Source organism: Aplosporella prunicola, assembly GCF_010093885.1.
Source record: "Aplosporella prunicola CBS 121167 unplaced genomic scaffold K452scaffold_2, whole genome shotgun sequence".
In the NCBI taxonomy this organism is placed as follows: Eukaryota; Fungi; Ascomycota; class Dothideomycetes; order Botryosphaeriales; family Aplosporellaceae; genus Aplosporella; species Aplosporella prunicola.
The window spans coordinates 977,239-998,514 of record NW_022983530.1 but is presented as its reverse complement, the minus strand read 5'-3'; the positions used below and the strand labels follow the sequence as shown (position 1 = coordinate 998,514).

Sequence of the window (21,276 nt, the reverse complement as noted above, 5' to 3'; positions counted from 1 at the left end):
GCAGCTGTCGACGTCAGGAATCAACACGACCTACCAAAACTCCCGCCATTTCCACTCGATCATGCCTTCAGTAGGACCAGCACTCCCACCACACCTCGCCAAACGGAAGCGCGAGGAAGAGGAGGAGGAGGAACAACAACAAAGAGAAGCAGCGGCTTCGGCTACCCCCAGCAACAATGACGCCGATGGGCGCCCGCGGAGTCCCGAAGGCGCAGAAAAGCGACGGCGCGTCGCAGGGCCTGCCATGCCCCCAGCACCGCTAGACGAGAGGCCTGATTCAGCGCCCGGCGACGACTCAGACAGTGACAGCAGCAGCGACGATGATTTCGGGCCCGCGCCGCCCACGGCCGCAGAAGCAGCAAGAGTGAGTAGCACAACACATGGACGGGCGCACAACCACGCGAGAAAGCTAACCCGTCCTCCGCGCAGATTGCCGCCAAACACGACAGCGATGACGGTGACGACGCATACGGGCCGCGCCGGCCACGAAGCCCTCCGCCCGCCGAAGAGAAGAAGCTGCAGCGCGACGACTGGATGATGGTGCCGCCGGAGCAGGACGACCTCGCGGCGCGCATGGACCCGACTAAACTGCGTGCGCGCGGTTTCCAGACGGGCAAGGGCTCGCGCGCACCGAATCATGGTGGGGGCGGCATTGGGCAGGCGTGGACGGAGACGCCGGAGCAGAAGCGCAAGAGGCTGGAGAATGAAGTCATGGGCATTGCGGCGCCGGGGAACAGTAGTTCTGCTGCTGCGCGCGGTGGGGGCAAGGGGCCGAAGAAGGACGATGAGGAGACGAGAAGGAGGATTAGGGAGCATGATGTGAGTTCTTTTGTGGGGAGACATGGGTGGGATTTGTTGGGGGGTAAGGCAGTTTGCTGACTTTATGTGTGCAGGAGAAACATCGCGGTGGTTCGCTGTACGAGCAGCATAAGGCGCGCGTACCCAAGGATGCCGAGGACGATCCTAGCAAACGCGCGTTCGATAGGGAGAAGGATATCGGTGGCGGCATGAAGATCGGACATGCGAAGCGCAAGGAGATGCTCAATCGCGCAGCGGACTTTGGAAGCAAGTTCTCTGGTGGTGGATATCTGTGATGGATTAGGGAGCTGAAACCCAAATATCATTCTGATTCTGAGCTTGGAAGGATTCCTCGGTGCTACACGGCCATACCGAACCTTCTTGCTCTGGCTCATGCTATATGAAGTAGCTGCAACTTGGCCCCTTTAGATTATGCTGGCGGCAACCGGCTTGTTTCTCACCTTCCGTTTAGAGCGAAATGCAGAGCTCCTGCCTAACCCGTTACTCTCACTTTCCTTTCGCTGTCAAGGTCTATAAAATAAAACCAAATGTTGCCAAATAAACTAGGGCGTTGCCACAACATCACCATCATCGACACCACCAACATGGCCGACAGCAGAGGCTCTGACACCGGCAATGGCGGCGGTCCATCCTTCGTCGTGAACATCCTTGTGAACAACGAAACGATTTCCATAATGTGTTCCAGCACTCCATCCAACACCAACGGCACAGCCACCACTGATGACAATGTCCACAACCCTCCTACTGTGACGAATAGCGAGGGCAATGGTCGTGTATCCCGGCTCCAATACCACCAGCGACAACGTCCGTAGCCCTCCTACTCGGGCGAATAGCGAGAGGGCACTGGTCGTTTATCCTGGCAGCTCCAACGCCACCAGCTCCGCCAACAGATCCGCCAACAACTCCGTCAACAGCTCTGCCAGAGGCGCCCTTACCAGGACCACCAACAACCCCGCCAGTTCCACTAACAGTTCTGCCCGCGTTGGAAAGGTCGCCACCAACAACAGCCGTAGTGACTATGTCACAACGGGAAGCGGTGTCAATGAACAGGTGCATCCTTTCCCTCACATTAAAACTTGTATTGTCTGTTCTAATACGGCCATTGCTAAGGGAAACCACTATGGCAATCGAGACTATGGTGCTTCTGGCAGAAGCCCAAGCGCCATTATCTACTCCAAGGATGGTATGTGCTTTCATTGGAAATTCGTTTCAGTCACTGCAGTATAAGTACTGTGCTGACCTTCACACTTTGTAGGTGACAGGCTCGTCTATTTCAATCCGGATGACAGCAAGTGGGGTAAAAATGGTTGGGGTCATTACTTCCAGTAGCTGTCCGCTCTACTGCGACAATGGTCTGGACGCTTCCTGGTGCTGTTCTTCAGAGTAGCGACTGCTCATGTTCTCCATTGGTGGTCTTCGACTGATCCTATAGGAGGTTTGGTTGGTGCATTGCTGGAATCCTGTGAAGGTATTACGACTGAACTGTAAATTTTAACTGTCAGAAGACATAATGATTCATGGTTTATGGATACTGAACAATCATGTGCTCTCGCCTGTTGCAGTGAAACAAAAAATACTAGGATCCAGACGAACAAAAAGCAATATACTGGGCAAACGGTTTGATCGACTTTTTATTGAAACAAGAGATAAGACATTGTTGACGACAATGATCTTCAAAGATAGCAGTTACAGTCATAACTGATTACAACTTTGAGCTAGAGACAGCTTCCGTCTGTCAAAAAGATATTTACAACTTGATTTACTTTCTTTCCTCCTCATAATAGTAAAGAAGTGTGAAAGGCACCGGAAGCTAGCGGATATGCCGACGAACAACTCTTTAACAGTCGGAAGTTGCTAACCGTCTTGACTGTACGTAAGTCTTCCCAATCGGTACGATTTCTGCTATCTGCCTAACCACATTGGTGCTATTAAAATGCTGCTCGGGCCCCAAGATGTGCACGGTCTACCTGCTACAACACACCCAAAAGGGAATTCCGTATATGGAAGCATCCTCCCTGTTAAAGTGACAAGCGTGACCAGACCCACCCCTCGCCTATATAAGGCCAGCAATTTCTGCCGTCTGGCTTTTCCCTTCCTCCACCCAACAACGACTTCTCCGACTTTCCAGGCAAACAACAACCAACAACCAACCTTCAAGCACGAACAACCATGTCTTCCAAGGGCTCCGGCAGTGGTAGCAGCGGTAAGTCCAGCGTATTGTCGTCTTGATGTCGTGCTCGGAAACTGATTGTGTGTTTGTTTGTTAGATGGCAGCTACTACTACTCCAACCCCAACGGCAGCACCTACTACAACAACGGCCAGGGCGGCTCCCGTTACAACTCTGGAAAGTAGTGGAGGTCCATGGGTTCTCCGCTGATCGGCTACGAGCGATTCTGGGTCTTCTCTTGGGTGGTTCTGTAAGCACGTCGGATGGAGGGCTGGCTTTCTTCTTCAGGTACTCGGGCATAGGTACCTAGTTTCAATGGTGCTGAGGTCATAATTACGTACCGGACACCAGCAACAAGGGCAGGAGATAAACAAAGCTTTGCTTAATACAGCCTACATTTCCTGATGCACTGCATTAACGTCCATCACCGTGAAACGAGATTCACCGTGAAGCGAGATGGTGATATATGTACGGAGTAGAAGAAGAGACCCCGTTAAGGTGTGTAGAGCCTGTGCGTGCTCTAAAAGCCTTTCACCCATACCCAGGACTCAGGCTGGGAGCTAGGCAAGGAGTACTCTGTAGAGACTGCTTGTATCGTCCCTGTCTCGCTATACGGTGAACCTCGGTTCACGATGACGGACGTTAATGATACTGACCTGCCAAGTGAACACATTGCGCCGCCGTCACGTCCATTCATGCTTCATGCGCAAGTCTCGTTCAGAATCGCGTGGTTCTCGTGCCCTTCAAACTTGACCTGGATCTTCATACTCTCCAAGACCGCCTTTTTGGCATCCGGACGGCGGACATCCATGCCCAGGAAAGCGCCATGCGTGGCTTCGAACTCGTAGGGCGCGATCGCCTTCCACATCTTCATCACCTCGGATGGCGGCAGCGGAATCATGTTGGGAATGGACCACATGAACGTATAACTCGTGGTGCCAGGAGGACGGTCCTTGAAGTAAAGGCCAGACTGAAGCAATAGATTAGCATCAAGGCGCAGAATAGCCAACGAGTTTATAGCAAAAGAAAGGGAAGATGTGAAGCGCACGCACCGGCACCGTGACGATCGAGTCCGCGATGAAGAGCTCTTTCTTCCAGAGCAGGACCAGGCTGCCAGGAAAGTGTCCACCGGTCTTGATGGCCGTGACACCAGGAACGACGTCGAGCGTGGGCTCAGTGATGAGGCGGCGAGGCGCAGTGGCGGAGGCGGCGCGGTTGACCCATTCTTCATCCTCGGCGGAGATGTAGACAGGGCAGTTGAAGGTACGGGCCCATTCTGGGTGTGTGGTGTAGTAGTGGGGGTGCGAGATTACGATGGCTTTGAGGCCGCCTTTGGAGTTGATCTTTGGGGTTGGTTAGTCTGGGTTGAGGCTTTCTTGTGCGGGTGCTACTCACGAAATCAATGGTGGGCTGGTCGAGGAAGGCGATGAGGTCCCAGAGAACGTTACCCTCTGGTGTTTCGATGAGGAAGGCTCTTTGGCCTATGCCGAACTGTATATTGTGGTCAGAAAATCTCGTTTGTGTTGTTGCTATTGAGGTGATGCAGTACCTTTGGCTCAGTCCAGATTGACCACACACCCTTCAAGTCCGGGTCTTCTTTCCACTTGTTTTCGTACTTGCCGCGTAGCTCCCTTAAACTCGACCATTGCTGGCCGCTTGAAGGCACATACTGACGTGGGTCCTGAACCAAGTGTCAGCGCCGCAGGCGTTCCATAATCACAAGCCATGTTGGATGAGATGGATCTTACGTCACATATCCTGCAATTGGGCAGCGGGTTCGAGGCTGGCGCGTCAAATTGCGTCGCGCACGTTTTGCAGATTAGGAGATCCTCAGCATCTGTCATCTTGATAGTTAAGGTGAGATATGTGACTTGACAGTGATTTGACAGGGAAATTATATAGGTATACGTACGAAGTACTGCGGGGCTGATCACCAAAAGTGGGGTTCCCGGAGTCAGATCCCGCTACGTCAAAGGAGTGCCTCTGGTCATCCCACTCTTGTGTTCATACACCAAAACATGCATCATGAACGCAACGCTCCTTCACGCCCAAGTAGGGAATTGATTTCTAGGGCCTATGGTTTGTGTAAAGGTATCTCAGAAACCATCGTTAACGCCAAATCCAAGTCATGGCTAGGTATAGAATACTGAATCAAGCGTAGTTCAAGACGCCCTTGATGATCCAAAGCTCACCATTGCCCACTTTGTCAGCGACGCTGGAGACTTCGATGTCCCCAGGTTGGATCTTGAAAGATCAGCAACTAGTTTAATCTAAAAGCGGGTAGCTTAACTCACCACTTTCTTGCCATCTTTCACTTCATACCACACAACATTGCCCGCCAACGTCTTGATCTTGTGGCCCTCATGCCACGGACTCTCGGGGATGATATGTGCGTTCACAAACTTCTCCAAGTTTTTTGAAGCACGGTCCGGCCCATCAGAGCCTCCATAAGCATCTGCGCCTAACTGCTCGTAGTCCTTCGGATCCTCCCAAGGTTTCCTAGGGAGGTTGTGGATGGCGCTGTTCTCAGGTGCCAGGATGGTCGCATTCTTTGATCCGTCGTCCAAGCGTGCGGAGACTGTATCTATGTCGCGTGTGAAACCGCTGAATATGTTGATGATCCTATCCTTGCCAATAACATCGGACAGGATGACGCCTGTTGAAGCGTCTTGCGTAGGTGGCATGGCGAAATTCGGAGAGGTTAATACAGGTGCTTGATCAAGTCGTTCGCGCCAGAGAGGGCCAGCTCTGGCGGCGGCAGTGAGGAATAGGGACAATGTTACAACGGAACCCAAGAGTATTGCGCGCTTCATGCTGGCGTTGACAATGACATGTCACACGGCGGGGAGAGAGGACGGGCATGGAGTGGGATTGATCCAGTGACCCATCACCTGCCGTTCACGTCATCGACGCCATCGCTATCTTATCGCGCGCCGCTCCTGCCTGCGCAAAGCTCGGGCCAAAACGCGCTTTTGAGCTTTGGGCTCTGCCACTCCACCTTCATCTCCACAACAAACACCAAGGGACGTCTGAAAGGCAGCACTATACCCGGTGCCCATACCGGCTGCTCAGTATGAACGTCCCAACAGTGACAGAGGTAAGTTCTTTACTCCATCTTCAGCTTGCGATAAACTCATATCATTTGCAGGAGGACTTGCGCGCCTTCCAGCGCAAACACTTCCCCACTGCTCCAGCTCCAGCCAGTTTTGTGCCAGTGCAAGATGAAGCCGAAGAGTACACCTATGAGGAAGACTGGGAATACTATGAAGAAGACGACGGCCTTGGTTACTACTCAGACGGCGTCAAGCGCACGCTCACAGACGAGCAGATCGCTATGTTCAGACACAGCGAGATCCAAGCCACATTGAAGGAAAGAAGACGACAGGCTGAGGACGATGTGATAGAGGAGGGTACGGGAGCTGTTCCACTCAACGGAACTGGTGAAGCTACTCCCGTCAATGTTCGTGCGCCATCTGCTACACCTTCGGACACACCGAACTTCGGGGGATCACCCCCTCCCACGCCCAAAGCGAAAAGCAAGAATAAGCGGAGAAACAAGAAACGGAAGCGCAATACTGAAGACCCAAGCAATCCCGAGGAAGACGAAGGGATCACCTATCGCAGGATTGCTCGCGAGCTAGACGAACAGAAGAACGTTGCTGTGGAGCTGGACTATTGAGATTCGGACCAGATCATGGGCTTCATCTTCTAGCTCCGCCAATGCTGCATTTTACTGGGATGCGGTATTCTGACGGATGGCAGACTGGTTGACTGAACCACAACAAGATCCAGGCACTAGAATAAGCGCATGAGGTAGGTGCCTCCTGGGGGACCAAGGCATCGTTTCGATGCTGTTTTCTGCGTTGAAGGTACGTCGCTGTTTACTTCCTCTCTCCACGCATATCATGATGAAAACCCTTGTATCGTCATCCTTAGTCGTACTGCCAAGATGCTTGTAGTTTGTTTCATGGGAGGAACGTCGCGATTATGCTTGCATGTCGTATACGAGACCTTGAGGCTTCTACGGGCATTAAAGCCATGGCGAAAAAATAATCTTCTCTCTGAAAGAATGCATAGCATCTTGAATTCTTCAAATTACTTTTCTCGGGACGGCGCTAATATGTCGCAAAAAATATACAGGACCTTATAGCACTACCACTCTGAGCCAATATGGACATACCAAACTTCAGCTTTGGGTGAGTTCGCGGGCCACAGCGGCACCCTAATACATCAACAAAGTGCTATTTGATACAAGTATGCCGTCCGGAATGCGCAAAATCGCTAGCTGGAGAAGGAACCTCCACAGCATCTTATGCCAAGCCTAGCAATACCGCGAGGGTTTGCCAAGTTTCACTTCGAGGTATGGTGTTGGTCGGTTGCAGTGAAATTTCGTAGTACTATAATACCGCAAAGGGACTTTAACTTTTCGCATAAACATCTTTCGGCCTTGACCCGGTGACATTGATGTCTTGACTCGTATTTGATACCTGAGCCTCTTTTTTTCCAGGACCCTGCATGTGATGAACCTAGGAGCCTCACCCCACCACGTCACTATCAGGCTGCTTGACACAAAGCTCGCTCGCTTCTCAACCAAGATACCCAGCATCATACCAATCAATGGCAGCTGCCACAATGTCCGCAAACGCATCCAACGCCGCCTCGGCGCCTTCCGACAAGTCCGCTTGGGCCGACAAGTATCGCGGGGTAAGCTCCATGTCAGATCATCGCGGGGCATGATGTGCTCTGCCAACACCATAGTCAACGTCGCAACAGGAGAAGCTATCGGACGGCAAAAGCCATGTTGCTGACCTAAATCTCAGGCCACTGTTGAAGACCTCGACCCGCCGCCAGCTCTTTCTGTCCGCCCAACCGACCCGATTTCGCATGCCCTCATGTCCGCATTCGAGCGCGACTATACGCACTTGACCGTCACGTCTCCCGAGACCCGCGCGCTACTTGGCTACCTCAGCATACCGCGTCTCAGGGAACTGCTCAAGGATGGCAAGGCCAAAGAAAGCGACAGCGTTGAACAAGCAATGCTGCGCTTCAAGCGCAAGGGCAAGACATACAAGGTTATCACGATGGACACACCGCTCGAGGAGCTGGAGGACTTCTTCAACGGCGGCGCGAGCGGCGGCCAGAAGCAGGACTTCGCTGTTGTCACGGATGCGAGCAGGAGGTTCGTTCTTGGTGTTGCGACGAGCAGCGATCTCGAGGAGTTTGTGAAGAGGAGACCTTAGAGTTGGTAGTTTGGTATGGAGATGGTTTCCAAGCGTGGGACTGGCGTTTCGGTTCGGACTCTGGGAAAGGAATTACTTTGGGATACGCTGCGGCTCCTTGTTGAGGAGAGAGCTATGGGAGTTCAACACTAGGCTGTCTCTCTACCCAGCTACCCAGATGCGGATCCAACGCTGGCCTGTAGATAATTAGTATCCTAAACGCGAGTTTCTGCTCGAAAGGTTCAAGGTCTCAAGTCTTAGGTCTTGTGTTGCCAAGATGCTTGCGCTGTACGTGATCGCATAGGTAGGTACGGTTGAGCGAGTCAGCTAATGCGTACGTTATTTCTCTGGCGTCGCAATGCAAATACCTACTCCTAACACCTAAGCCACGGAACATATACTCGTGTATCATTTATCCATCCATCGTTCATGACATCTCCGCGGATTCTCTCCAAGGGCCTGGTTCACGTGGAGTGGTTCTATTTGCAGGCGCCCTTTACTAAGCGAAGCCAAGTTGTATCGTGTCGAGCCAAGAGCACACGTCCGGCCTTCACAGTTTCCTCGACAGCTTTGCGATCTATACTCAGTCGCTCATTTCACGCCTGACCCGAGATCAAGAGAGATCGATCTTGGTCCAACGCATCCTGTTTCGCAAAGACCGGCCGCAACGCGCACCGCGAATAACTCCAAAGCACCGTCCTTTCCCGACCGACCACACCATCCGCTCGGTGTTCCGAATACAAGTCGCTGGATCAGACGCGAGTCACACTCCTCATCGAATATATCTTCGGCTGATGGGTTGAGTCGGGCGTCCCGCTCTGGCGCGGAAATAGGATACAAAGCAACACGGGGTTGGAAATGGAAACCGCGGTGGCGTGGTTTGGGTGCTGGTATGCTTTTACGAGAGCACGTCCAGATGCTTAAAATCCCAAGTAGGGCCCTGAGTATAAGGCCTTGCTCTAGGAGGGCGCCTTGATTGGTGGAAACACCGTTCTTAATGGTCCCACCGTAAGCACATGAAGATCTGGACTGATCCCGGAAGCTATAACGACGAACTGCCATTCCCAGAGTTGTCGCTACAGCTGCTCTAAACCAGGGGATTAGGATGCCTAAATTGATGCCCAAAAGAAGTTACTAGTCTGCAAGGTCTGAAACGCTACAGTAAGTTTTCGAGCATTGCAGTGCCGGCTACACTTGGTTTCTTAATTCAGTCTGTTCAACTTGTTGTTTCTTGACTTCTTTCCTCCAGAGATTTGCTCAAACGGTCCTATCAAGAAACGGTTTCATTAAAGTCTGCAATCTTTTACTATTTCGTTTGTTGTTTTCAAAAAGTCATACGCGTTTCAATAGTTACGCGAGGGGTATGTTCGTATATACCCTTCGTAGACGTGACTTAACCCACAGGGTATGCTATGATTATTGTAGCAGATCATGTGCTACTGCGGCTACAGAAAAGGTTGAAGGTATTGTGCATTTCGTTACTTTCTTACTTTCTTTATCTCCTTTCCTCAGGCCACCTCAGGGATGATTTTCACTTTGTTGGTTTGTTTATGTCGTCGAATTGACATGAGACCCTATGCGCAGAAACAATGGTTATGCATATCTGCATGCTCCCGCTCTGTAACCGCATCAAATAAGGTTGGGTCGTGTACAGGACGCCCCCAATTTTTAGACCCTTTTCCGATACGAGACCGCTGACAGGGGACAGTTATTCGAGCTTTCTTCATCGAGACGTCCGGGCAGCCATGCAATGCGAACAAATCACCAATAACAATGACACGGAATTGCTTAATCAAGAGCTTGGGATTGTTCGGTCCTGGTTTCACGGTCCGCCAAGCGCTGCATGAATTAGCTTCAAGCCCTAGTTGGTGGCTTGTCTTCAGCTCGAAAGGCTCTGGAGCTGTATCGGCCTGGTCGAGCAAGCACGATGCCTTCGACGATGTGCCACCTCGGGGCTTTTGTATTTATCGACCGCAATGAAGATGGGCGGATGCGCTCCCTTCCAGGACCTACACCTCAGCAGCTGCATCCGGGACTGGGCGAGTGGAGACCTGCAGCTCTGCGGCACTCAGTCAGGCCAGTAACCGCGGCATCCGCGCGCGGGAAGAGCTCGGGTGGTGCGTGACGTTCGTGAGCGCAAGCGATCCCTCCGATCGGTTCAAAGGCTGCTCACACAACGCACAACGAACGGTGCCGACAGCTGGACCACTGCTGCAGAGAGGAACAAAGCACGAGTGGGTACCCGTCGTAGCGGTCGCGTTTCCCGTCGCCAGGTCGCGTTGGCCGTCTTGCTCTACGTACTTCGCGAGCGCGTCGCGACTTCCTGACTAAGCAGCACATTTTCCGTTGGAGATCTTGGCCCGTCATTCTTAAAACCACACCATCCTCGCGCCGTCCTCTCCACCACGACCGGTGCAACCCATCACCCCCATCGCCTTTCATCCACGACACCTGCTTCACCATCACCGCGCCCCCTTCCTTGTCGCGCGTATCACCCACGAGCCTTGTTTACGCCAGCTACGCACGGGTTTACGCGTCGCTGCCGACCCGACCCACGTCCCAGACTCGCGCACCTCTAATCGCATAGAGTACAATGGCCGATCAGGCGACCGCCTCTGCTGCCGCGACCTCGCCGAAGCCCGAGGATGCCTCTGTCGCTCCAGTTGAAGTGAGGGCCACCACTGCTGATGCGACTACCGATGGGGTTGCTGCCGCGCCCGCCGAAGACGTCACCGACGCCGTTGGATCCGATGCTGGTATGCCAGGACGATCGCGGCCACCACCTCGCCCGACCTCTGCTAACTCTACGCTCTCACTCATAGCTCAGCCTGCTACCGACGAACTCCCCGCCAGCTCGATCGATGACAAGTCTGCCGCCGATAAGGAAGCTGAGAGCTCCAAGGACACTGAGAACGGTACGTGGGGACGACGCTCGCCGGTTCTCGCGTTATCGCGAGAAGTTGCTAACACTACTACAGCCGAAGCTACGGGTGAAGCTGCTTCTGTTGACACCAACGGCACGTCTGCAACGCCTAAGTCAAACGGAAGGCGCAAATCATCGGGCGGTGTCCCTGAGCACAAGGCAAAGAAGCTGAACAAGAAGAAGTCCGTCGCGAACCTCAATTTGGAAGTCAAGCCCGGCCAGTACTGGATGGCGAGAATGAAGGGCTACGCAGCCTGGCCAGTCATTGTCTGTGATGAGCCGATGTTGCCAGAGACACTGCTTAACAAACGTCCCGTCAGTGCTTGCCGCGCTGATGGCACGTACCGTGAGGACTTTGCGGACGGCGGTAAGAACGTTCGGGACCGCCGGTACCCTGTCATGTTCTTAGGCACCAACGAATTGTAAGTTCCTATCATTCAGTTCATTATGTTTTACTAACAATGTTTGTTAGCGCATGGCAGGTCAATACTGACCTAGCTCCTCTGGACATGGAGGATGTTAAGAGGGCAGTTGCCAACGACGAACAAGGCAAGAAGTCGAAGGCTCTCTGGGACGCTTGGAAGGTTACTGCAGAGGGTTATACCCTTGAGCACTTCAAGGAGGTGCTGATGGAGCACGAGAAGGCCCTTGCCAAGGAACTTGAAAGCAAGGCCCAAAAGGAGGCTGAGAAGGCTGAGAAGGCCGCTGAAAAGGAGAAGGCGGCAAAGACCCCCAAGAATAAGCGCAAGAGCAAGGGTGGTGCCGCTGCCGACGAAGACGTCGAGATGGAGGACGCCGGAAACGAGACTGATACCAAGAAGTCTAACAAGAAGAGGAAGAAGGACACGGACAGTGAGGCCGAGGGAGCCAAGGTAAGCGTATTGAGGCCAATGTGCCCCCGAACCCTTGTTGATATATTCAATAGCCCGTCAAGACCCCAAAAACCAAGCTCAAGGTCAATGGCCCGAAGACGCCCGCTGCTGACACCCCAGCCAAGGCTAAGAAGACCCCGGCATCGAAGACCAAGGCCGGCAAGATCAAGAGCGAGAGCGAGGAGGCTACCCCTAAGGCCGAATCCGAGCCTTTGACCGAAGCTCAGAAGCTGGAAAAGCGCCAGAAAGCTAGTGAGTTGCTCCCCAATGTCGTTAGTTATGGGAACCTCCTGAACTCTAACCAGGCTATGATGATAATCCAGTCCTCTTTCTACGCCACCGCCTTCAGAAGGGCTTCCTGACTCGTGACCAACCTCCAAAGGAGGAGGAGATGCAGCAGATGTCAGAGCATTTTAGCGATCTGGAACGCCGCACCGATATTGAAGTTAGCATTATCAAGGAGACCAAGATCAACAAAGTCCTCAAGGCTATCATCAAGCTTGACTCCATCCCCAAGGATGAGGAATACAACTTCAAGAAGCGCTCTACTGAACTTCTTACCGCCTGGAACAAGCAGATCGCCAGCGAGACCGAGTCTGCTTCTGCTCCGCCCGAAGCTGCAGCCAACGGTGCCAAGGAGGAGACTGCTGACGCCAAGTCTCCTGTTGACGAAAAGACGCCTGCCGCCGCCGAGGAAGCAAAGTCAGAGGAGCCTAAGACTGATGAAGCCAAGGTCGAGGATTCCAAGGCTGAGGAGCCCAAGGATGTCGAGATGAAGGAGCCCTCTGAGGCGCCTGTCGAGACAAAGACTGACCTTGGTACCAACGCTGGAGATGAGGGCGATGTTGCAATGGAAGACGCCAAGCCCGTGGAGGCCGCTCCGGACTCTACTGCTGGCGCGAAGGAGGCTGACAAGCCTGCGGGAGAGGCTACCGCTTCCGCTTAAGGTGTTCTGAGGCACCAACAGCTTAGCGATACCCCTCCCCACTTTGCACTGCTAACCAGCTTTGTTGATGCCTGCTACCGCAAGGGTTAAGTGCACAAGATGGGGCTATTATCAGCACCAACATTTCTAGAGTGCTTTTCTCGGCCCGTGAGTTCCCGATGAGTAGGGCTCAGCACGTCGAGACTCATTTCCTGGTTCTGCCTTAAGCGATCTGCGGGTTTGTACATAAGGATTTTTTCATTTGGCGTACCCCGAGCAATGCGAACGAGTAAGCCACGACAACGACAATAAGTCGAAGTCAGCGAAAGACGGCTGAGGTGGATAGGAGTCGATACTATGCAGGCGGGGAAAAATTCACACATTTCTGGTTTTTTTTTATAGCAAGCAGCCTAGCATGGCCGAAAGAATCAATCATCAGATTTTTCATGACGTGCTTCTTTGATCAGATCGGAATCTCCAATACTATTGACAATGACGTGCGTGCTGATTGCGAGTGTGTCATAGAGTAGAGCTCCGGCCTCTTGTCTTTCACCGAACGTCGTCTACTCTGTTAGGCATGGAACTTGCTGGAACAATCCACGAGCTTCGGCTCATCATATCCGGTTAACTAACATCCGTCACCCTCAAGCGGGATTTATCGCTTGACGAGATACCGATGCGTGTACGGAGTGGAAACGAAATCTAGTTAAGGAGTTTGTACCTAAAAAATCTCTTTACTTCCATCTAGAATTTAAATATGTAGGTAGACAAGGAGTGTTCCATAGGGATTGCTTGTACCCCTCTGTCTCGCTTGACGGTGACGGACGTTACTCTGCATCCGTAAATGGCAGGAAGGGCATGGACAGCACCCCGAAGAATCGCTAGCAGCCGCCAGACCGCCACGGACATCAGCGCGATGATCATGATCCATTAGCAGCGCTACGAGACGAGCAAAGTGTGATCGGATGAACAATGGGCCAATCGGGCAAGCCGTCCTGAGGCTAGGCTACTCCTACTCTAGAATAAGCCCAGCCTGGAGCCAGCAGAGGGCGGACAACGGCCGGAACAAAGATCCGCAAGGGTCCAAAAGATGACGCGCGCGGACGGAGAAAGTGCTGGGTACGAGTACTCTACGGTATTTTTATTTTATTTTGTTTTCCTCTTCCGGGCGGCACCAGGCGGAGGTAGCTCCGATGGCTTGAACAGCCGCATCGACGCTAGACTAGGTACGCATGCACGCACGCACACGCATGAGCAGGGACGCAGGGACTGATTGGGCTGGGTTGCGCTTTTGGATACACGTGAGACCAGGAGCCCCTCTTACAGGCCGAGAGGGCACGGAGTTGAGACCCGTAGACGTTCGAGGTTAGACTCTAGTATGTGTCACGGGGGGTGGTGGTGTGCCTGGCTGACTGATTGGGAGGGGCAGTGCTGGGAGTGCATGTGCGTACGGAGTTTGCTCCCGTAGACGTTCGATGTTGGCAGGGAATTGGGGAGGGGCTAGGGATGGTGGTGGTTTTGGGTGAGCTAGTATGTGTCAGGGAGGTTTTGGTAGAGCTGTGCTGGGTCGTGCTGAGTTTGAAAGGGATTGAGAGAGGAAGATCAATATGGAAGTTGTGTATGAACTGGCGGACTGCACGTGGAGTTCGCGTTGTGATGGGAGGTGAAGTGTATGCCAAATTTCCTGGAAAATCAGACAGCTACGGCTTGAGGCTCAATCGCGAGTGTCAGGGGAAATCTGCCAAGGAGGACAAGGCAGCTGGCGTCGATGCGAGATCTGTGCACGATGGCTTTGCAAGGAAGTGGATCGTCGACCTTGTGGTAGTGTCCTTGAAGGTTGAACCCTGTTGGTCAGCCCGAACTCAAAACTCATGGGAGGTGGGTCCTTGGAGCGTCTACGAGAAGCATAGACACACCAAGACCCATGTCAAGAAAAGAGATTGTTTTGTCACAAAATTTGATTTGATATATGACGGATATCTTGCTGATAAAGATCCCTTTGTCGGCAAAACCAGGGCTAACGTCCATCACCGTGAAGCGAGATCCGCCGTCTTACGAGATGCTAATGCTTGTACGGAGTAGAAGAAGAGACCTAGTTAAGATATATAGAGGCTCTATGCGCTCTAAGACCTTTTCACCCATACTCAGCACTCGGGCTAGGAGCTAGGTAAGGAGTACTCTGTAGGGACTGCTTGCGTCGCCCTCTATCTCGCTATACAGTAGATCTCGGTTCGCGGTGACGGATGTTAACAGGGTATATGTACTTGCGTGTACGGTAAAGCAAACGCTTGTTAACGCTTATTTGGTCCAGGGAAGACCCAGCTTCTTCATCTCAACGGCAAGCTGGAAGATATAATCCAAGCTCTCACAGAGCGTCTTCGCCTTGTGAACGTTGTCGCCCCAGACATAGCTTTGTTTCGTCAGTATCTTGCATCCCAATGGCAAATTGAACCAAAGTTTAAGTATACTCACATGCCGTGCCTCCTGACCAAGACAGCATACGCATCAGGGTACTTATCCATAGCTTCCTCCAGAGTGCTGGCAAGGTCCTCCTCATGCGCAGTGTTCTCGATAATGGGAATCTGCAGCCTGTCAAAGTATCCCAAGTTGCCGGCCTTGCCGCGACCCTTCGGAACTCCCTTGATCTGCTCGATCATCTCAATCTCAAAGCAGGCATCGGGACCAAAGTCACGCTCCACGAGCAGAGTGACAAGCACAGCCCACTGGGAGTGGGTGTGGATGCAGCAGCCGGCACCGCGGGTGAAGGCAGCGTAGAAGAGAGGGGTGCAGGCGGAGGGCTTGAGGACCTGAGGCTTGCGGAGATATTCCTTGGTGTTGTAGTCCATGACGAACATGTCGGTGGGCTTCATGAGCTCTTTCTGGACGCCCGAGGGCGCAATGAAGACATGGTCGCCATGCTTGATACTAGTGCCGCCGCCAGTGCCAGTGACCTAGAATCGCCAGTAACACAGAGAGGGTCAGCGGCCTCTTTTTGCATCTGTACGACCTATGTCTTAGCGCGTACCCAGCCCAGAGTGTAAAACTTGCGGCAGAGCTCGCAGATGTGATTGGCCGGGTGTTCCGGGTCGTCGGAATGAATGAGGTGGTCGTTGTTTGCTTCTGCCATGGTGGTTGCTGTGGAGCTGGCGGAGAAAAAATCGCGGCGACTGTTGATGCCATACGGGCCTGGCGGTATTGCGTATCGATAAGCCGGGCGCGTTTCTTTGCGGTTGGCGGCCGAGGACCGAACACCGAGAGGCAGCTCCGCCCTTCGACCTTACTAACGAAAGAGGCTCCTTTTAAGCTCAGTCGACCATCCGCTTTCAGGACTAACAGGATTACTAATGTTGCCAGCATGCTCTACACAGTAAAGGTCTGTCTTACTCCCATGCCACCCTGTGGTGTGTGTGTACACGCGCGCGTGAGTCCATACATAAGTAGATTTCATATGACCACCTCTCTGCTTCGCCAGCTGATCTCTCAACCCTCTTTACATCCTCCCAATGCCTCAACTTGCCATAACCGGTGCCTCCGGCAAACTGGGCGGCGCCGTCCTCCACAATCTCCTTAAATACAACCTCCTGCCGCCAAACGAGCTTGTTGTCTCGACTTCTTCCAGTGCCGACGACCCGCTCTGGGCTCCCATTAAAGAGAAGGGCGTCATTGTTCGCCAGGCCAGTTACGATGACAGCGAGTCCATGGAGAAAGCCTTCGCCGGCTGCAAGTGCGTGCTCATCGTATCCACTCCCCGCATAGAAATGGACTTCGACGACGCGCCCTACGGCAAAGGACGCGAAGCTCACCACTTTGCCGCGATACGTGCCGCACGCGCAGCTAACGTCCGGCACATCTACTACACCTCTCTGGGTTTCGGACAGAACAGCAAGAGCGGCGTCATGGTTGCTCACAACCGCACTGAGGAATTTCTTCAGATGCTGTCCGACACCCATTTCACCATCATCCGCGAAGGTCTCTACAACGAATCCTGGCCGCTTTACCTTGGCCACTACGATGCCACCAATGAGGATGGAAGGCAGGAAGTCCTAGTTGCGGGTGATGGCCCCATCAGCTGGGCCGCCATCGATGACCTGGGGCTTGCTACGGCCTCTATCATTACAGATGAACAGTCATCCTGCTCTTCTGGCGTCACTATTACTCTGGCGAGCACGGGGACCCACACCCTTGAGGATATTGCCGCCATGGTTTCACGTGCCAAGAGTCGCAATATCGCGCTCAAGGTCGTGAGCAGGGAAGAGCACGAGCAGTACTACAAAGAACGTGGCATGGATCCGCGTTACGTGACCTGGTGGGCCAAGACCTACGCTGCACTCAAGGAAAATGAGTGCGAAAACCAAGACCGAACTTTCGAGAGGCTCCTTGCCAAGTATGAAAGGACGCCCAAATCACTGGAGCAGACGATCAATGAGATGGTGGGAAGCAAGAGATAGGACACTGCATCCGTGGGTTTGCTATTTTCCGCCTTGCATTTCTGTTCTGGGTTTCAGCGCTGCGGAGTCAGATTGGCGAATCGAGCCTTGAACAAGGCTTAAGAGTCTTGACCATGAGAATGATGTATAACAAGTTGTATATCGAAATCCAGTTCGTTTTTATTTCCATTCCCCAGTGGTGTATTCCAGTTGTGATAAGTAAATCAATGTTATGAAGGCAGCCTCGCCCAACCTTTCGTGTAGGCCATTGCCATAGCTTCAAAAACTACATCTCAGTCTGGACTCTTGGACTGATGAGCCCAAATTCCCACAGGCCACCTCATAGTAGACTATAGCCAAATTCGGCAAGCGCGATCGGCAGTTCGCCTTACCATGAGCAATTGGAGAAGGGACGTGGTCTGTAAACGAGAGAGACGAGCCTCGTACGAGTTTTCCTATGGGCACCTATCCAATGATCCTAAAGTGGTATTCATTTTGTCTTTACGTATTTCAAACAAAGCCGGAGAGTCGCGTTACTCGCTGGCCAGACGCAACCAATGTCGTTGAGCCTACGTTGTAATGTATTGCATGTTGGAAACCAAGGGTTTTGTGCCCGGGGTAAGCAATTCAGGCTAAAACCAGCAATTGGGCCCCCAATGCCAATGGTCAGGGTAGGAAGCAGGCTGCAGAGAGGCGGAGGAATGGTACCAGAGCGGAGAAGGGGTGGAGCAGAGGAGCGGAGAAGCGGAGGCCTAACGGACATGGTGCCATTACTTGGAAATTGCGTGAATATTCATACGATGGCCATCGTATTCAGGGGACGTCTCCAACCGCACGTGGGAAGGCGTGTGTCTGGCGATTGGTAAGGATTTGATAAGCTTGGAAATGCTTCGAAATCTGGCGCACGGACCGGGCAGTTGAGCTTCCCCTCCAGCCAGGGACCCCGCAGCTCAAGAGGTACTTAACCCGCAGCTCAGCTTCATTCGGCACCCCACCTTGCATCTCCAGCTTCATTCTCCTCTGCTTAGATTGATACCCCCTATCTCTCCATCCATCACTCCCCTCGGTCAATTCTTTCAAAATGGCGCCCAAGATTGCTATCATCTATGTACGTGCTTGGCTTGAGCTTCTGCCCCGCATCCATGGCTTTGTCCGAGCTGTTGACAGACAACAAACTGACATGATGGTTGCAATAGTACTCGATGTACGGCCACATCAAGACTCTGGCCTTGGCCGAGAAGGAGGGTATTGAGGCTGCCGGTGGCTCCGCCGACCTCTACCAGTAAGTATTCTCCGCAACCATTCCGAGAAGCATTTCTGTCCCGGGCTTTTTCAGCTTTCAGCTTCAGCTAACGCCTCAATTAGGATTGAGGAGACCCTGCCCCAGGAGGTCCTGACCAAGATGCACGCTCCTCCCAAGGACACCAACATCCCCGTCCTGTCCGACCCCCACGTCCTCGAGAAGTACGACGCTTTCCTGTTCGGCATCCCCACCCGTTACGGCAACTTCCCCGCACAGTTCAAGGCTTTCTGGGACAAGACCGGTGGCCAATGGCAGACGGGTGCTTTCTATGGCAAGTACGCCGGTGTCTTCGTCTCCACTGCCACTCCCGGTGGTGGACAGGAGTCCACCGTCATCTCTACCATGAGCACTCTCGTCCACCACGGCATGCTCTTCGTTCCCCTCGGTTACAAGACGACCTTTGCTTTGATGGCCGACCTGTCTGAGGTCCGTGGTGGCTCTGCTTGGGGCGCCGGTACCTTCGCTGCCCCCGACGGCTCCCGCCAGCCCACGAAGAACGAGCTTGAGCTCGCCAAGAAGCAGGGAGAGGGCTTCTACAACACCGTCGCCAGGGTCAACTTCGAGTGACTAGATGCTAGCAAGGCGGGTGCCACTGAGGAGAAATCGGAGGCGAAACCTGCGCCTGCTGGTGCCCAGCAGCAATCACAGCCGCAAGCTTCAGCATCGCAGCCTCAACAGAAGGAGAAGCATGACAAGAATGGACCTTGCGGACTCCCTGTCAAGTGTTCCATTCTCTAGTTAACTTTTGATAATGATATAACTTTCCTACAGTTCATCTTAGCGCCAACAATGACTCTCTTTTGCGATCATGCAATTCCAGTGCTTGCCATAGTTGTTTCCATCTGAACATGATACCATGACGGTCGGAATGCTCAGAGTACGGAAAGAGCCCGTTGGCAACGAATCAACGAGATGAAATATCGATAAGCTCTGATATAATTGCGCTTTCTTGAGATGGAAAACGGCGTGAAGGAGATGATGAAAGGGTTCCGTGGAGGGCCGCGTGGGTCGCAGGTGGAGGATCTACAACGACGGCTGAGTCATGAGGAGGTCGTCGGCGTTAACTCAGAATTCTCCGTCCCCTTCCTCATCCCACGCTCACGGCACCTCCACGCGCGCAGTCCAACAAACCACTATATATAGGGAGCCTTTAGCGAAAGTACACTACAGAGTCCGATTTCGAAAGCGAAGATCTTGGCGTGGGTCAGACAAAACGTCAGGCAAAACGACAGACAAAACGACAAAATGTCTCATTTGATCCTACGGCCGACTCCTTTACTTCCGCCCAGGAGATAAACTACGCTTTCGGTCAGGAGCAACGGGAATGCGCCGAACTGGATGCCTGCTTCCTCTTCGACCCATGTCTCGCTTCTTAGCGAGTTGTACTGATCAAAGGAGACTACAGTGAGAGGAAGAACACCCCTGACTTCGAGCAGGACGTTGCGATATAATGTGCGCAAGGGTATTTGCGTCAACCTCTGTTGTGTCCAAGTTTTGGCCCAGGAGAACAAAGAGGAGTGCGACTCTGATCTACAAATTGCTCAGTCTCCATGACGACAAGAGATATAAAGAGGGCACTATCACCGAAGTCAGTGGATGGAAGCTGCGTGCCCACGCACGCAACGGCGTTTCTGGGTAAGGTTTAGTTTCCGGCAGTGTGGGTTCGGCGTAGGATCTTTTTGATTGATCCCCCTTCGACGTGGAGTTTGAGTGGAGACAAGGTTACAGAGCTTCGTGTCTAAACTACCGACGTGGTAGTCCGGCACTGCATTCTAGACTTGGCCGCAAGGGTGTAGGATCGACTCGGAAGAACGATGTGGATATATTCAGTGCTAAAAACGGTAGTCGACGAGACCAATCATATCGTCATGTCGAGACCTGGCTGAGTCGGTGATGACATGATGTCCGCCTGACCCTGAGGCAAAGCCAACGAACGCCAAGGTCGTGCAAATATACAAGTGTCGAGAAGTGCGTGTACTCTGGCAGCGCCAAATTGATAGTCATAAAGAGAGGCCCACCCCAATGTCAATCACCTTTCTATTTCAGCCCTAGCGGATTGCCTGCACTTCCCCTCGCCCCACCGACGGCGCCGGTGGTCTTGGACTTGAGCATGGCAGCCGAGCTGGTCGAGCCACCAGCCAGCCCCAGCGGGTTCGAGGCAGTCGGAGCGCGAGGGCCGGCAGCGCGGGTCGCGTCCTTGATGTTGTTGCCGTAGCCGCGGACGCTGTCGCCCCAGCCGCGGGTGGTGCCTGCGACGCTGGGACGCGTTAGCATTTAGGCGGGGATGCGAAGGAAGGGGCCTTACCCGTTGCCGATGCCTCGACCCACGCCCGTAACGCCGTTGCCAACGTTGTTGACGAGGCCGCCGGCGATGCTACCGACGCCGGCGACGGCGCCTTGGACTTGACGGTTCAGCCAGTTGTCGTTGGGAGGCATGATGGTGATGATGTTGTTGAAAGTAGTAGATGGAAGATTAGGTAGGTAGATGGAAGTACGAGTACTCTAAGAAGACGGGTTTTGAGGCCTTGGAGCTTGACATCATGAGGCGCATGCAACGAGGAAGATGTGGCGGGCGCAAGACAAGGTCGGCGGCGGCAGGCCCCGGGGGAGCCGAGGGCCG

At 53.2% G+C, this 21,276-nt stretch overlaps 13 protein-coding genes across 13 annotated transcripts; 8 read left to right on the top strand and 5 right to left on the bottom strand.

Annotated features, from left to right (window-relative positions):
* Nucleotides 1–37: 37 nt before the first annotated feature.
* On the top strand, nucleotides 38–1,259 carry K452DRAFT_262943 (uncharacterized protein). The gene is made up of 3 exons (XM_033538627.1): nucleotides 38–364; nucleotides 430–819; nucleotides 894–1,259. Exons 1-3 carry the CDS (start codon nucleotides 62–64, stop codon nucleotides 1,092–1,094), a joined length of 894 nt encoding a protein of 297 aa, XP_033402522.1. The 5' UTR covers nucleotides 38–61; the 3' UTR covers nucleotides 1,095–1,259.
* A 559-nt stretch (nucleotides 1,260–1,818) lies between these two features.
* Nucleotides 1,819–3,172, top strand: K452DRAFT_241921 (uncharacterized protein; the record flags this gene model as incomplete). Its single annotated transcript, XM_033537839.1, has 3 exons — nucleotides 1,819–1,869; nucleotides 1,930–2,002; nucleotides 3,087–3,172. Coding segments are annotated over 3 exons (210 nt in total), but the record flags the coding sequence as incomplete, so codon positions are not given.
* Nucleotides 3,173–3,687: 515 nt separating this feature from the next.
* Nucleotides 3,688–4,831, bottom strand: K452DRAFT_218692 (uncharacterized protein; the record flags this gene model as incomplete). Its single annotated transcript, XM_033536373.1, has 5 exons — nucleotides 3,688–3,957; nucleotides 4,040–4,330; nucleotides 4,383–4,478; nucleotides 4,537–4,668; nucleotides 4,736–4,831. 5 exons carry the CDS (start codon nucleotides 4,829–4,831, stop codon nucleotides 3,688–3,690), a joined length of 885 nt encoding a protein of 294 aa, XP_033402520.1.
* A 307-nt stretch (nucleotides 4,832–5,138) lies between these two features.
* K452DRAFT_218504 (uncharacterized protein) lies at nucleotides 5,139–5,800 on the bottom strand (the record flags this gene model as incomplete). Its single annotated transcript, XM_033536361.1, has 2 exons — nucleotides 5,139–5,231; nucleotides 5,282–5,800. 2 exons carry the CDS (start codon nucleotides 5,798–5,800, stop codon nucleotides 5,139–5,141), a joined length of 612 nt encoding a protein of 203 aa, XP_033402519.1.
* A 260-nt stretch (nucleotides 5,801–6,060) lies between these two features.
* Nucleotides 6,061–6,666, top strand: K452DRAFT_294343 (uncharacterized protein; the record flags this gene model as incomplete). The annotated part of the gene is made up of 2 exons (XM_033541692.1): nucleotides 6,061–6,084; nucleotides 6,136–6,666. The coding sequence occupies 2 exons, from the start codon at nucleotides 6,061–6,063 to the stop codon at nucleotides 6,664–6,666; spliced, it is 555 nt and encodes a 184-aa protein (XP_033402518.1).
* Nucleotides 6,667–7,525: 859 nt separating this feature from the next.
* Nucleotides 7,526–8,462, top strand: K452DRAFT_283009 (uncharacterized protein). The gene is made up of 2 exons (XM_033539689.1): nucleotides 7,526–7,691; nucleotides 7,808–8,462. Exons 1-2 carry the CDS (start codon nucleotides 7,620–7,622, stop codon nucleotides 8,225–8,227), a joined length of 492 nt encoding a protein of 163 aa, XP_033402517.1. The 5' UTR covers nucleotides 7,526–7,619; the 3' UTR covers nucleotides 8,228–8,462.
* A 245-nt stretch (nucleotides 8,463–8,707) lies between these two features.
* Nucleotides 8,708–9,623, bottom strand: K452DRAFT_71144 (uncharacterized protein). Its single transcript, XM_033547053.1, has one exon. It carries the CDS (start codon nucleotides 9,266–9,268, stop codon nucleotides 8,798–8,800), a length of 471 nt encoding a protein of 156 aa, XP_033402516.1. The 5' UTR covers nucleotides 9,269–9,623; the 3' UTR covers nucleotides 8,708–8,797.
* Nucleotides 9,624–10,799: 1,176 nt separating this feature from the next.
* Nucleotides 10,800–12,947, top strand: K452DRAFT_294341 (uncharacterized protein; the record flags this gene model as incomplete). The annotated part of the gene is made up of 6 exons (XM_033541691.1): nucleotides 10,800–10,962; nucleotides 11,029–11,121; nucleotides 11,185–11,551; nucleotides 11,602–12,001; nucleotides 12,055–12,253; nucleotides 12,307–12,947. 6 exons carry the CDS (start codon nucleotides 10,800–10,802, stop codon nucleotides 12,945–12,947), a joined length of 1,863 nt encoding a protein of 620 aa, XP_033402515.1.
* A 1,006-nt stretch (nucleotides 12,948–13,953) lies between these two features.
* K452DRAFT_283007 (uncharacterized protein) lies at nucleotides 13,954–14,686 on the top strand. The gene has a single exon (XM_033539688.1). The coding sequence runs from the start codon at nucleotides 14,017–14,019 to the stop codon at nucleotides 14,197–14,199; it is 183 nt and encodes a 60-aa protein (XP_033402514.1). The 5' UTR covers nucleotides 13,954–14,016; the 3' UTR covers nucleotides 14,200–14,686.
* Nucleotides 14,687–14,868: 182 nt separating this feature from the next.
* On the bottom strand, nucleotides 14,869–16,173 carry K452DRAFT_283006 (uncharacterized protein). Its single transcript, XM_033539687.1, has 3 exons — nucleotides 15,952–16,173; nucleotides 15,399–15,877; nucleotides 14,869–15,336 (listed from the first exon to the last, which is right to left on the bottom strand). Exons 1-3 carry the CDS (start codon nucleotides 16,051–16,053, stop codon nucleotides 15,225–15,227), a joined length of 693 nt encoding a protein of 230 aa, XP_033402513.1. The 5' UTR covers nucleotides 16,054–16,173; the 3' UTR covers nucleotides 14,869–15,224.
* A 159-nt stretch (nucleotides 16,174–16,332) lies between these two features.
* K452DRAFT_283005 (uncharacterized protein) lies at nucleotides 16,333–17,670 on the top strand. Its single transcript, XM_033539686.1, has one exon. The coding sequence runs from the start codon at nucleotides 16,430–16,432 to the stop codon at nucleotides 17,372–17,374; it is 945 nt and encodes a 314-aa protein (XP_033402512.1). The 5' UTR covers nucleotides 16,333–16,429; the 3' UTR covers nucleotides 17,375–17,670.
* A 676-nt stretch (nucleotides 17,671–18,346) lies between these two features.
* K452DRAFT_283004 (benzoquinone reductase) lies at nucleotides 18,347–19,665 on the top strand. The gene is made up of 3 exons (XM_033539685.1): nucleotides 18,347–18,461; nucleotides 18,550–18,635; nucleotides 18,719–19,665. Exons 1-3 carry the CDS (start codon nucleotides 18,435–18,437, stop codon nucleotides 19,221–19,223), a joined length of 618 nt encoding a protein of 205 aa, XP_033402511.1. The 5' UTR covers nucleotides 18,347–18,434; the 3' UTR covers nucleotides 19,224–19,665.
* Nucleotides 19,666–20,450: 785 nt separating this feature from the next.
* Nucleotides 20,451–21,191, bottom strand: K452DRAFT_241902 (uncharacterized protein). The gene is made up of 2 exons (XM_033537838.1): nucleotides 20,962–21,191; nucleotides 20,451–20,913 (listed from the first exon to the last, which is right to left on the bottom strand). Exons 1-2 carry the CDS (start codon nucleotides 21,090–21,092, stop codon nucleotides 20,694–20,696), a joined length of 351 nt encoding a protein of 116 aa, XP_033402510.1. The 5' UTR covers nucleotides 21,093–21,191; the 3' UTR covers nucleotides 20,451–20,693.
* Between the last annotated feature and the right edge of the window lie 85 nt (nucleotides 21,192–21,276).